General features: G+C 43.5%; 1 protein-coding gene across 2 annotated transcripts in view; it reads left to right on the top strand.

Moving 5' to 3' along the window:
* The first annotated feature begins 860 nt into the window (after positions 1-860).
* The window catches only part of mtss1la (MTSS I-BAR domain containing 2a), a 46,699-nt gene continuing 35,132 nt past the window's right edge, over positions 861-12,427 (top strand). For both annotated transcript variants that reach the window (XM_033967829.2, XM_033967828.2), the window contains exons 1-3: positions 861-1,384; positions 4,929-4,990; positions 5,069-5,142. In XM_033967829.2, coding sequence (XP_033823720.1) covers positions 1,316-1,384; positions 4,929-4,990; positions 5,069-5,142 — 205 coding nt within the window. In that variant the 5' untranslated portion in view covers positions 861-1,315. The remainder of the gene's footprint in view (positions 1,385-4,928; positions 4,991-5,068; positions 5,143-12,427) is intronic.

Below are 12,427 nucleotides of genomic sequence, written 5' to 3' on the forward strand. Positions count from 1 at the left end.
GACATAATTAGGGCCCATCAAGATGATTTGTACCTAAGGCCCAGAGTTTGGTGCTGCAACTGTGTGTGTGTGTGTGTGTGAGCTGTGTGTATGGTCTGTGTGTGTCGGTGTGTGGGGGTGTGTGTGTGTGTGTGTGTGAGTTGTGTGTGTCGCTGCAGGGCTCACAGGGAGGTCCACCTGATGCAAGTTTCCCCTCTGAGAAAATGCAACGAGAGGAAAAGGGGTGTGTGTGTGTGGGTGTGTGTGTGGTGTGTGTGTGGGGGTGTGTGTGTGTGTGTGTGTCTCAGATGTGCAGGTTATGAATTGACAGGATGTTTATCTGAGTACTGGGTTGACCCTGTGTTCCCTGTAGCCACTGGTGATGTGCAGAACATATGGGACACCCCCCCCCCCCCCCCCCCCCCCACACACACACACACACCCACACAGCTCACCCCCCCCCACACACACACAAATAAGTAAAAACAACAACATATCAAACACATCCCTGTATTAACACATCAAACATCCCCATTTTACGCACCTAGTCTCATTTATTTTGAATTATTTTAAATACCAAATCACTAAACTATTACCAGAGCCACAAAAACAGTCTGATGGTGACAGAAAATAAAAGTCCAACACAAAATGCCCTCTCTGCTCCTCCTTTTATTTACTGCAAACAAACCTCTCTCTGCTCAGGGCTCGTGTGTGAAACAGAGGAAATCCTTTCTACTTGTCAGTGAATTGTTGATCCAGAGAAGAGGCTTCACTTTTGTTCGCGGCCCGAGTGGGAGGGGTCGGGGATGGGGTGTTCCACAGTGGCCCCTCCCACCCCGCAGCCTCCATGTGTTTGTGTGTGTGTGTGTGCGCAAAGAAAGAAGAAAACCAGCAGCCTCCTTCTCATTCCCATGGATCGTGTTCCTCCCGCATCAGCCTGGAGACGTGCGGCGCGCTCTTGACCACAGTGCGCCCCGGCCCCGTGCGCCCCAGCCCCGTGCGCCCCAGCCCCGTGCGCCCCAGCCCCGTGCGCCCCGCTCCTCCGGCGTCTCCTCGGACAGACCAGTGCGCTCTCGGGCGGGCGCTGAGCATGTGGAGTCCCGGTGCGTGCCCCCTCCACGTTTTCCTGCTCCAGCCCACAGTTCTTTTTGTTTGAGCTGCTGGTCGTGGGCACAGAGTCTCGCCTCCGGTCCTGCGCAGCTCGTGGAGGCAGAAGAGGGCGAAGGGCGGATGAAAACTACTATATTCATGTCAGGACTGTGAAAACGCACCGAGAGCAGGAGATCTGAGCTGATTTTGTGCTTCTACAGCGCGCGCACGGTTTGTTTTTGGCACCATGGAGTCGGTGGAGAAGGAGTGCGGTGCGCTCGGAGGATTATTCCAGGCCATTGTGAACGACATGAAGGTAACGCTGTGTTTGTGTAAAGTGTGTGTGACTCTGGGACTTGTATGAGTGTTGACCACATGTATCATTTTACTGCCTTTGTTTGGTCCAGCGGGTCCTCCCCCACGAGCTGCTCCAGGACATGTCCACGGATGAAGCGTGTTTCCTTTGTGTTATTTACATAATGTGCAGCAGGTCGGACAAGGACTGTTTCTGTAACATTAGTCTGAAGCACAGGCGGCTCTCACTGACACAGGGCCCTGTTCTGAAGCTGAAGCTCTGGGTTTAAACATGATGAACACTGTGCCATGTTTCAGGGACACGCGCTTTGTGATGTTTTCAATCACCAGAGAAGAGCAAAGACATTTAAAGTGACTGTGTGCTGTTATTATGGATTATTTCACATGACACTGAGCAGGTTTCAGATCATTTAGAGTTTCCTCAGTCTGCACAGAGTCAGGATGTCATTTGTTCATTTGTCACATAGAATTTCACAGTTTGTTCTTTGGTTCATTCATTGTTTTCTCTGATCCAGGTTAAATACAGCTGTGATTTTTACATGTGGCTTTCTTAAAAAGTGAAAACAAAGATCTTACTTTAAGTAGGTCTAAGGACCTCTCCAGAGCAGGTTGTGTCTCTATTATGTGTCACATTATGTTTGTGTGCGGGGGGAGGGGTCAAGGCGAGGAAGTTGAATCAGGGTGGTCTGTTGTTCCCTTCAACAGATGGAAAGTGTGAACGTGTCCCTCAAGTGTTTAGAGACTGTGATGTTACTGAGGGTCTTCTATACTTAAATAATAAAACACAGTTTCACCGTGTCAGAGCCGTCGTCCTAAAGAGCTGACCGCTCAGTTTCATCGTTGTGTCGTTTGGTCCTGTCGTGGTTAAACTGTGTGACCTCATGTGAGCTTCACTGAGGTTTTCTGTGTATTGATAAACTGAGCTGATGGATGAGAGCAAAGCCCTGAGTCAGCACAGTGTCCATGTCCACTGTCTGAGACAGACATCTGACCTCATTCCTGTCGCTGGGCCACGCCGGCCTGTCTGACCGGCCCCCCCGAGAGCAGCACTATTGTGTCCGTATGAGTGAACACATCACAAACGCACAGGGCACTGTACGAGTGTGAGAGTGTGTGTGTGCAGATACCACATACACCTGTTGGTTATGTAACCGACAGATGAGGAGTCAGGAAAATAAATGTGCGTGGGAGGTGTTGATTCAAAGGAGACGCTGTACCAGCTTCAGTCGTTAATATGTGAACGATGATGTGTCATTTCTGTAACACGGACAAACACATTTATACTTTTAATTACAGTTACAATGTCATAAAGCATTAAATAAGTAACAAATACCAACATAAAAAACTCATTTCCTCCCTGGACCGGCCCTGGTGTGTCTTTAAACGGTTCTATTCTCTGTCCTCTGACCTCGTGCTACTTTTCACACGGTTGTATTTTTTGTATCTGAGCTTAATGGAGGCGTGATCCCACAGAAATAGTCTCCCGGGCCGAGCTGCTCCCTCTCTCAGCTGTCTCAACTCTGCATCGTCGCCGCCCTCTGGAGTCACAGGCCACACAAGCTAATTAGACACCTGTCGGAGTCAAGTGCAGGCGGCTCGCTGGGAGGCACTTAGAAAACATTTTTATGAGGAGTGATAGTCCTTAAATCACTTTGCAGGAGTCAGGAGGAGTCTAACCTGAGGCGTGTGGGGGAAAAAAAACCCTGATTTTCACGGTGACTTAAAGTTGGTGGGATCTTGGCTCAGCTCCATCAGAGGGTGAGGCGTCCCTGTCCCGTCTGCAGACCTGTCCCTCGTCCTGTAATAGGATTTAGGCTGCAGTGTGTTTTACGCAGGGCCTCAGGTCTTAGGGCTCGAGGCCGCGCTGGAGATGATCCAAAGTAAATGTGATCCAGGTGATCCACAGAGCGCACGAGACAGACACAGCAACGAGCCCGAGACGAAGACACAGCACGATAAAACGAAAAACACAAGGACTTTTACTACTCACTACTAGGGCGGGGGACAGAGGGGGGCAGAGGGGGACAGAGGGGGCTGTTGTGTCGGGTCTGAGGGTTTTAAGAGAATTAATAATAGAGCGGGGCCCCATGTGAAGTTTCTTGCCCCCAGCCACGAAACTTCTGTCGACGGGGGTGTTTGTAACGACCGTATTTTATGGATTATAACGCGCACTTTTTTCATAGTTTGGCCGAAGGTGCGACTTATACTCCTGTACGATTTATACTCCAGTACGACTTATACTCCTGTACGACTTATACTCCTGTACGACTTATACTTCAGTGCGACTTATACTTCAGAGCGACTTATACTCCTGTACGACTTATACTCCTGTACGACTTATACTTCAGTGCGACTTATACTTCAGTGCGACTTATACTCCAGTACGACTTATACTCCAGTACGACTTATACTTCAGTGCGACTTATACTTCAGAGCGACTTATACTCCTGTACGACTTATACTTCAGTGCGACTTATACTTCAGTGCGACTTATACTTCAGTGCGACTTATACTCCAGTACGACTTATACTCCTGTACGACTTATACTCCAGTACGACTTATACTTCAGTGCGACTTATACTTCAGAGCGACTTATACTCCTGTACGACTTATACTCCAGTACGACTTATACTTCAGTGCGACTTATACTTCAGAGCGACTTATACTCCTGTACGACTTATACTTCAGTGCGACTTATACTTCAGTGCGACTTATACTCCAGAAAATACAGTATTTGATTTGGAAAACGCTCTTTCCTAAACGCTGGTTTCAATAACACAATAACACAATAACACAATGACGCTCTTACAATAACACAATCGGATGTCATTTTCAACACAAACGGTGGCTCAGTTGGTCGAGTGTTCGCCCACTAATCCGAAGGTTGATGGTTTGAATCCTGCTTTGGACATAAACATGATTGGTAGAGCGGTCATAGGCGCTGACTCACAGGTCGGCGGTTCGATTCTAGTTCCCACAGATGAATACTGTCGTTGTGTTCTTGGGCAAGACACTTAATCCCTCTCGCCCCCAGTGTTTGTGTACACCGGTGTATGAATGTGTGACTGATTCCTTGACGTAAAGCGCTAAAAATGTGATCTTTGACCATTTAAACTCAATTTAAACTCAATAAATGTTCAGATTAGTTCTTTTTACGTATTACGCTGTGTAAAATCACTAGTTTCAGTATTGCGACCTTTTATGAAGACAAGTTCTAACAAAATCACACGTGTCTGCTTCTGCTGTGTAGCTTCAGGATACGAAGCCACGCTATTCTGAGCTACAGGTGCAAAAAAAGGACAAGTCTATAAAACATTTGACTGGCAGCTGTATCGTAAAAACAGCCATATCAACCGGAATTTCCCCGGGGAAAGAAAACTCACCTCTCTCTCTCTCTTATGTACATTAATAGGAAGAGGGTCTGATTCTGGGCCCCCCTATGACCTTGGGGCCCCGGACAACAGCCCCCTTTGCCCCCATCCCATCGACGCCCCTGCTGAAAAAATAATTCCACGTTTGCTAATTTGTTTTCTTTTTTTTGTCAGAGCTCGTATCCAGTTTGGGAAGACTTCAGTGCCAAGGCGACAAAACTACACTCTCAACTTAGGTAAAAAAAAACACAAAATGACTTTAAAAACGACACTTTTGGGGATGGATATTTAAAAATGTTGAATCTGTTGGTTAGGACTACGATACTGGCGGCGGTGGCCTTCCTCGACGCCTTTCAGAAAGTTGCAGACATGGCGACCAACTCCAGAGGTAAGTCCAAGTCCCGGGACGACTAACGCGGCTCGTTCTCGTTTGTGATGAAGCGTTTCCGACGGCGTGAGGTGCTGCACTCGCGCCTCCGTTTACGTGAATCGAACGGTGTCTTAACGATAATTGGGGTCACACTTGGGGCGGTTTGTAGAGAGCGTGGGACAGATGGGGTTTGAAAAAAGACCCGTTTTTATGTTTGTTCTACTGTTTCTCGAAAAGTCGTCCACTGATGCAAAAATAAATGAAAACTTCACTCGCTAAACGACTTTTTCCACTAGAGATGATGCTGATATTGTTTCAGCCGCTGTCCTAATTTGCCACGTAAATTGTTCTAAAAAGATAATTTCCTGTTCGTAATTGGCTCAGAAAGTTTTTATAATGTTTGAACCTTTATTTATACAAAGTTGTTGAGTAGTTACATGAGAGTTTTGGATTATTTTTTGTTTTTATTTTAACTAAACAATATCAGAAATTGGCAAATACAGTGGTCACGTTCTAAAAATAGACGAAAATCAGCTTTATTTTTTATATTTTCTCACATTTCACTCTTGTTTAAACACTCTTAAAGTTCAAACCGTCCTTTGTCGGTGCAGAACCTTTCAAAATTGCACAAAAAAAATTCGCAAAACAGCAAGACCGCAAAAGGTGAAGTACGTTATTGTAAATTTAAAACTTAAATCATTATTGTGCAGGTTTTGCTCACCCAGCGCGTTCGTACTGTGTTGTAAAAGTGTAATATTTGTACTTTATCTGATATATTTTTATTAATCCCGTCAAGACACAAAATCCTCTGAGTAAATATTGATTTTTTAAATAAATAGAATAGAAATCCCACAGTGAAATAAAAGTCTGAATGTCTGTTTTAACCTTCAGTCGTCCATTTTGATTCATTTCTGCAAATATGTTCACACCAACAAACAGAAACTATAAACAAACAGGTGTGTTAGCTTCAGTGTCCTTAGCTCCGCCCCTTCAGGTAAATATCAGGCAGTGTCCAGCAGGAATCTGACCAGAACTGAAGAAACGGCTTTTGTCCAGTTGATAGAATTGAAATTTTGAGTGAATCTTTTGTACGCTAAAAAAAAACATTGAGGAAATTTCCACGATTGTTGTATTTTAAAGCAAATTTTCAGTAATGACACCAGATTCAACGAGTGTGTAGTTAGTCCCAGTGTATTTATCTCTATGGCGACTCATTGTTTTACCCAACAGGTTTTTTTCACGTTACATAAATCTGCAACTTGACCCTAATTTCACCCTGTTCTTTCATCTGGCGTGTTCTCGTTGGCTCGGAGCTCAAAGAAGTGAAAATCTGGGCTTATTGTTTCTCGGGGCTTAATGAGGTCGGTGCTCTGTCACCTCTCGAGTGAACGCACAGAGACGAGAGAGAGGAGAGAGACGAGAGAGAGACGAGAGAGAGACGAGAGAGACGAGAGAGAGGAGGGAGACGAGGGAGACGAGAGAGAGGGAGAGAGACGAGAGAGACGAGGGAGACGAGAGAGACGAGAGAGAGGGAGAGAGACGAGAGAGAGACGAGAGAGATGAGAGAGACGAGAGAGAGGAGAGACATGAGAGAGAGGGAGAGAGATGAGAGGGACGAGAGAGACGAGAGAGAGGGAGAGACGAGAGAGAGGGAGAGGCGAGAGAGATGAGAGAGAGATGAGAGAGACGAAAGAGGCGAGAGAGAGGCAAGAGAGAGACGAGAGAGGAGAGAGAGAGGAGAGAGAGACGAGAGAGACGAGAGGGACGAGAGAGAGGAGAGAGACGAGAGAGAGATGAGAGGGACGAGAGAGGCGAGAGAGACACGAGAGAGGGAGAGACGAGAGAGGCGAGAGAGACGAGAGGGACGAGAGGGACGAGAGAGAGACGAGAGGGACGAGAGGGACGAGAGAGACGAGAGAGGCGAGAGGGACGAGAGAGAGACGAGAGAGAGGGAGGGAGAGAGACGAGAGGGACGAGAGAGACGAGAGAGAGAGACGAGAGAGGCGAGAGAGACGAGAGAGAGATGAGAGAGACGAAAGAGGCGAGAGAGAGGCAAGAGAGAGACGAGAGATCAGAGACTGTGAGCTCAGTATGTAGGTCACAAAGCCCAGCACACACACCAGGGAGGAGGGGTGTGTGGGGGTGTGTGGGGGTGTGTGTGTGTGTGTGTGTGGGGGTGTGTGTGTGTGTGTGAGGGCCGACAGTGACAGGAGGAGGCCGGACACCTGACCCCTACAGGTCACGTGACATGAGCCCCGTCAGGTCACTATAATTACTACTACAACTACTACAACTATTACTAGTACAACTGCTACAACTATTACTACTACAACTACAACTACTACTATTACTAATATTACTACAACTACTATTACTACAACACTGTTACTACAGCTACTCCCACTACTTCTACTACTAAATATATACATACAACAAATGTCCAAACACACTTTACATAAAGAATAAGGAACTACAGACAAACAGAAATACAAAAAACTATTACTACTACTACAGCAACTACTACTATTACTCATATTACTACTACTATTACTTCTACTACTACTACTACATATACACATAACACAAAATATCCAAAGACTCTTCACACAAGGAATTAAACACAGACAAACAGAAATACTATAATTACAAAGTACATTTTAATTCTCAAGTAAAAACTCAATACAGTGGAATGTTCAGGCGTTTCCATGGCGACACGATGCTCATAATTAACAAACAACCTGATTAGTTTTTACTTTTTAGTTTTTAGATAGTCTGAAAACTCAAGAAAAACACAAAATGGCGTTAAACAGCACATTTTCAGGAGCCTGCGATTAATGCGAGTATTCAAAACAAAGCTCAGATTAAAGTGTAACAAAGCCTCAGACAGAGCAGTGCCTACAGTTAGCGCCTCCTCCAGGGATTGTAGATGACATCACCTGTTTTTTTTTTAACGTCACCGTGTTGTTTTATACTAGTTCTGATAACGACAAAACACTAAAACTCCTCGGGAAAGGTCCAAATCTGTCCCATTTCTGTGATTTTTGTTTTGTTTTGTTAATATTTATTCAAAGTTCTGTGACTTCTGTACATTTTTACATAACAGATCTGTGTATAATCGTTTTTTCAACCCTAAATACCGCTCACATTCTTGTTTCGAGGAGGTAGACTCGGGTCAGACGTTCTCACCCCTCGTTTAGGACACGGCGGGACACATCAAAGACACGGGCTGGAGTCGGAGCAGCAGGTTTTAGTTAAATCACAGAGTCACGAGAACGAGATGAGAAAATCGACTTTTACTGCTTTAAATGTTTGAAATCCCTAGAACTGTGTCGCTGGTATGAACGTCAGGATTAATGCTCGCGGAGGCTGTATTAGCGCAACATCTGCAACGTTTTAGGCCACATTTCAGAGTCAGAAGAGTAAAAATAACGACCGTATTTTCTGGACTATACGTCGCTCTGGAGTATAAGTCGCACCAGCCAAAAATGCAGAATAATGAAGAAAAAAACATATATAAGTCGCATTTTTGGTGAATTTATTTGACAAAATCCAACACCAAGAACAGACATTTTATCTTTAAAGTCACATAATAATAATAATAATAATAAAATGTGGAACAACAGGCTGAATATCCGTACGACGCGCTAACATAACACATTTATATTTATTCAGCGACATCACCGAGGGCCATATGTTTGAAAAATATTCGACACAGAAGGACAGTGCCATAGTTTTGACTTCATTCGTTAAATAAGGCTTGAAATATTAATATTAGGCCTGTGTGACAATGTAATGTGATGTTATTTAGGTTATATTGGTGGGATTACTCAAATTTAGCATAAAAAGTAGCGATTATGATCAGTTAGGCGGTTCAACTAAAGGCTCCAGGGCCATAGTTTGGACAGACCCGAGCGACATGAAGCACAGACAGAACTGAACACGTGTCTGGTTTGTTAACGTAAGATATTAACAGTTAATCAGATAAATAAAGCAGAAAAAACAACAAGTTTACTCTGGATCTCACATATATTTGAATAATTTCACATATAAGTCGCACCCTCAGACAAACTATGAAAAAAGTGACACTTATAGTCTGCAAAATATGACACTTGTGGATCGTTATCTTATAATTTACACATTTTAAATCACAATATTCATCTAAAACGACTTGATAAAAGAAACAAATCCGCTGAGTTCTGCTGACGTCACCGTAAACGTCATGACAACAAAGCGCCGTGGAGCAGAACTGAACACGTGTCTGGTTTGTTAACGTAAGATATTAACAGTTAATCAGATAAAAAAAAGCTGAAAAAACAACAAGTTTACTCTGGATCTCACTCCAAATCATCAGAATTAGCAGAATATAATTTTCTTTTAGTGTCATTTTCGTTCAGTGTTTCTCAGATGTTTCTTAAATCGCCGTAATGTTGATATTTTAAATGTTCAGTGGTTCAGGAGGAGGAGACACTGGTCCAAGTCTAGAGCGCCCTCGATAACGAAGACGTGACTTAATATATTTGAATAATTTCACATATAAGTCGCGTCTGAGTATAAGTCGCCCCCCTGGACAAACTATGACAAAAAGTGACACTTATAGTCCGGAAAATACAGTAGTTTTGACATGTAAACATCCGACAAAACGTAAGAGTCAAGACGTTTCGCCGCTTCTTCAGTTCTGGTCGTATTTCCGCTGGACGCCGCCTTATATCTGTCTGACCGGAGGAGCTAGCGACGCTGAAGCTAACGCACCTGTATCTGGACGACTCAAGGGTCGCGCAGACACTTCTGACTTGTGTTCGATCTGAATTGTCAAATCCAAAGCAGTTAATTCGCTAAAATGTTTGTCAATATTTAGTGAAGCTGACGTTCGCTGCACTGAAGTGACCTCTGACCTCTCAGCCCACAGCTCCATCGACTACTTACTCATTTGTGACCGCTAGAGTCAAAATCTTTCTACAAATGCTGACTCCAGTTTTTTATATTACCCTTTTAGATGATTTGATTCACTTCAGAGCAGGGCTGGGGGTTATGGCAGTAAAAAATACTGAATTGTAAAAAAAAAAAAAAGTACTACTACGGTAATATTCGTCATGTTTTAAGTGTGTACTACAGTTTTTTCTCTCTTATTTTGACTTAATTTCATGAGCTTTAAATATAAATGATAGTTTTGCCACATCTATGAAGAAAAGTTGAAAATATTTTTGGAAATTACAGAAGTAGAGAGTTTTAAACACTGGGAAAATTCAATTTACACAAGAAATACAGATACTTTAAATATTATTTCAACAAAATAAAGGTGTTTTCTATTAAAAAAATAATAAAAATGATTGATGTAATCCTGTAATTATATTCTCGTGACTCATGATTCAGGGCATCTGTGTTTAATCCACTCTTTGTCCCGCCCTCTCCTCCTATTGGTCAACCTCCATCATGCTCCGAGTGAGTGACAGGTGGATTTAACCAATCACAGTTAAGCGTGAACTCTCAGACGCAGCAGATTATTTAGTTGCCCCTTAAAGAAAACATATTGTGCTTGTGTCTCTCTGTAGCACATGTGTCAAACTCAAGGCCCGTGGGCGAAATGTGGCCCGCCAAGTCATTTTATGTGGCCCGTGACGAGGTAAATTAAAAGGTCCCACTGTCTTAAAATATCAGTTTATCAGTTTATACACAGTTACACAGCTGTTTTTTTCATATTTGTGCAACTTCGTATGCAATATTTGTAAGTTGAGTAAGTAATAAATACAGAAATGATGAATTAACAAGATAAAAAATATAGTTACATTCATTTAACATTACATCTAATCACATTTACTTACATTTAAAAGTGAAAATGAGTCTGACACGCCTGCTCTATACTTATAATCTGACACCAGTGGATCATTATGTTATTATTTACACATTTTTAATCATAATATGCGTCTAAAACTTCCTCGTTAGCAAACTGCGGTGTCCAATGGGAGCTGACGTCGCCGTAAACATCATCACAACAAAGCGCCGTTGTGATTTTTTGTCATTTGTACCAAAATGATGAATCCTACGCCTATCATCAATTAAGAAAATAAAACTGTAGAACGCAGTGAGGACAGAGTGGGTTTATGTTGGTGAAAACAGGAGTTGATCTGCAAAACGGCGTCTCAAACGCACACAAATCGCTCCAAATACAACGCCGAGCGAGTAAATGTTGAGGAAACAGCCGTATTATGGTTAAACGCCGTGAAAAGTCTCTACGTTTTTCACAGATCTGCTTTAAGGACATAAAAAACCACAAGCTGCGTGAACTCTGCTCGTCTGAGTCAAATGTCTGGTGTTATTTGCGTTATCCTCATCGTTCTGCAGACGTATTTGCTCGCTGCTTTACGGGGGGGTAGACGCTCGCCCTCGCCCCGGTCCCCCTTCGTGTGCAGACGAGCCGCAGCTGCCGGCACAGCTGGAGGCGCCGTCGTATTCTGTCTGTGTTCCTTTAATCTACCTCTACAGTCACTGGCTCGTCTTACTTTTACACAAGTCCCCACAGAGTAACGCAGTATTTGCCTTCTCCGCTTTGGTCCCTGTAACTTCAGACTAAAGACGTTCTGATACGTTTCCGCCGGTGGTTTAGCGATGTCTTTTACTGGAAGGGTTTTATATACACTTAAACAAATTCCAGCTACTTGTGTCTAGCTCCATGTATGCGCCCGGTCTGCCGTGGCGTTCCAGTGGCCGTTTTTAGAGTTTATGGTCATGGCCGTGGCGTCAGCGTCTGTGTTTTATGCAGCAGCTGGAGCAGTGGCTCGGGGCCCGTTTGGCTGTGTGTCCTGACAGCGCCGTTTCTCTGAAGCTCGCTTGTTGATAGATTTCTGTCCAAAGGCTTGTTTGCCTCTGGTGACATCTGAGTCCAATATAAGTTTATTAATTTACATTTAGAGAACATGTTGTAGATGTTATTCAGCCCGGCTCTTTGAACGAGAATCCTATCTGATGAAATATGTCTAAATATACTTCATTTATGCAGTTTTTTTGTGTTTTTTTGTGTTGTAAAATTGCCCACCATGTTTTAGGAGGCCTTTATAACACGGTTGTTTGTTTTGGTTTTGGTTTCTCTTTGATTAAATTAATTGATTCCATGTTTAGATCTTGCACAGAGCTCAAAGTGCAGTATAACTTTATTAATTTACATTTAGAAAACACGTTATCGATGCTATTCAGCCCGGCTCTTTGAACAGGAATCCTAACTGATAAAATATGTCTAAATATACTTCATTTATGCTGTTTTTTTGTTTTAGGAGGCCTTCAGATCATGGCTGTTTGTTTTAGTTTTGGA

The sequence above is a fragment of the Periophthalmus magnuspinnatus genome, chromosome 6 (genome assembly GCF_009829125.3).
Source record: "Periophthalmus magnuspinnatus isolate fPerMag1 chromosome 6, fPerMag1.2.pri, whole genome shotgun sequence".
Taxonomy (NCBI): Eukaryota; Metazoa; Chordata; class Actinopteri; order Gobiiformes; family Gobiidae; genus Periophthalmus; species Periophthalmus magnuspinnatus.